Source organism: Lactuca virosa, chromosome 7 (genome assembly GCF_052849685.1).
Source record: "Lactuca virosa cultivar CGN04683 chromosome 7, Lactuca_virosa_CGN04683_v6, whole genome shotgun sequence".
Classification (NCBI taxonomy): domain Eukaryota; kingdom Viridiplantae; phylum Streptophyta; class Magnoliopsida; order Asterales; family Asteraceae; genus Lactuca; species Lactuca virosa.
Window position 1 is genome coordinate 260,648,846 of NC_136432.1, and position 1,823 is coordinate 260,650,668.

General features: G+C 39.5%; 1 protein-coding gene across 1 annotated transcript; it reads left to right on the top strand.

The window, feature by feature from the left end:
* The first annotated feature begins 324 nt into the window (after nt 1-324).
* LOC145123677 (putative BOI-related E3 ubiquitin-protein ligase 3) lies at nt 325-1,600 on the top strand. The gene is made up of 3 exons (XM_079058879.1): nt 325-492; nt 583-898; nt 984-1,600. The coding sequence occupies exons 1-3, from the start codon at nt 437-439 to the stop codon at nt 1,551-1,553; spliced, it is 942 nt and encodes a 313-aa protein (XP_078915005.1). The 5' UTR covers nt 325-436; the 3' UTR covers nt 1,554-1,600.
* The last annotated feature ends 223 nt before the right edge of the window (nt 1,601-1,823 follow it).

Below are 1,823 nucleotides of genomic sequence, written 5' to 3' on the forward strand. Positions count from 1 at the left end.
AGTAATAAATTCTTTTAGTTATACCAATAAAAAATAAAATTTGGGGAAAGACACATGAGGATTGTGTAGTGAGGACGAATAGAAAGCCTTGTCCTATACGACAAACAAGGTCCCACCGAGTACACTTTAATATTTTAAAGTTTAAACCGCTACAATCCTCTTATTGCGGAATTGACTAATTTTTCTCACATATGAGTCAAGTCACTGAATTAGATTTTGTGCCTTTCTTTTAAACACACATTACACTTTTTCTTTAATTTATAATAAAGAAAAGAAAAAGAAAACAACATTTTTCCCGTTTTAACTCTTGTTCCAATCCCAAACAAACAGAACCCTAAATAAACCCCACTCATATGGCCTTTGCATATTGCATCCTTCATTTGCATGTTATTCCTTCTCTTTCTCTCACAAGAAGAAACACAAATATCAATTATCAATGGCAGTTGAAGCTCCACATCTGACCCTCAACCCTTCTCAATTTCTTCCAAACAGGTCTTCTATTTTTGCACTTCATCTTCATCTATCATTTACATTCAGTTCATTCATCTTTAATATTCATCCAACTTTAATTTGTGATTACAGGGACATGATTGATCATCAACCCAACGCAGTAACATATGGAATTGCTCCGCTTGCCATGATTCCGATGTATGGTGCCGGAATGACGGATTCCTTTCCCACGCCTGCTTTCAAGGCAGACAGCGGACTTACCTCCAGCCTTCCAAGGAAACGACCACGCCATGATGCTCACGTTTCTTCTTTTACTCCACCCTTCTCCCTTCCAAACGCTCCGATTGTTAATGAAAACGAACATGGCACATTCGCGTTTTTCGGTGAAGATATCGCATCGCACATCTATCAACAGCAATTAGAGATTGATCGCTTCGTTTCTCATCATGTAAGAACCAATAATTCTATTTCAGTTTCATACATATGATTCGTACAGTCTCTCGTATACTGATATTTTTTTTTTCAAATTGCAGACTGAGAAGGTGAGGACGGAGATCCAGGAGATGCGAAAGAGAAACTCGAGGAGATTAATAGCAGCAGCCCAGGAAGGGATAATGAAGAGACTGAAAGCGAAAGAAGATGAAATCGTGAAGATCGGACAAATGAATTGGTCTTTAGAAGAAAAAGTGAAATCTCTAAACGTAGAAAATCAAAAATGGAGAGAGTTAGCTGAAACCAACGAGGCAACAGCCAACGCCCTACGAAACAATCTCCAACAAGTCCAAGAACAGCTTCAGCTACAACAGCATTACAGTCTCGATTTCAATAACAATTGTGCCTCAATCGATGACGCTCAATCACACTGCGGAAGCAACAATGAACTAGATCGTATGTTAGCGGAGGAAAGCGGAGGAGAGAGAAAGAATAGGAGCAGGTACGGCGGAATGAACAGGCGATGCCGAAATTGTGGGAAGGAAGAGTCATGCGTGTTGCTGCTTCCTTGCAGGCATCTGTGCATGTGTACCATCTGTGCCTCTAGTATCAGCATTTGCCCCGTCTGTAAATCAAAAAAATCTGCCGGTGTTCATGTGAACATGAATTAATTGTGAATAAATCTTCTTTTCATGATTCTGAAGAATCAAATTGTTTATTTAATTTCCAGTATTGGTTGCCAGATAGCGACACTGATTCCCAGTATTAGTTACTAGATTGGAACACGATAGTGGTTAAAAAAAGTAAAGGGTCACGAGGGATTGAAGCGGTGTTCACGGCTTTATATTTAATGAAGAGAAAGAGGGTGAAATCAAAGGGCCAAACCCCTGCAAAATTGCAAAGTGTCCAATGTGGATAGCGTATTTTGAGGGGCATAATTG

What these genes read in the sequence shown, in the direction of transcription:
- LOC145123677 (XM_079058879.1), top strand. Translation starts at nt 437, where the DNA reads ATGGCAGTTGAAGCTCCACATCTGACCCTCAACCCTTCTCAATTTCTT. An exon ending in TCTCAATTTCTTCCAAACAG is followed by an intron (nt 493 to 582) that starts GTCTTCTATTTT and finishes TTGTGATTACAG; the next exon opens with GGACATGATTGATCATCAAC. An exon ending in ATCGCTTCGTTTCTCATCAT is followed by an intron (nt 899 to 983) that starts GTAAGAACCAAT and finishes TTCAAATTGCAG; the next exon opens with ACTGAGAAGGTGAGGACGGA.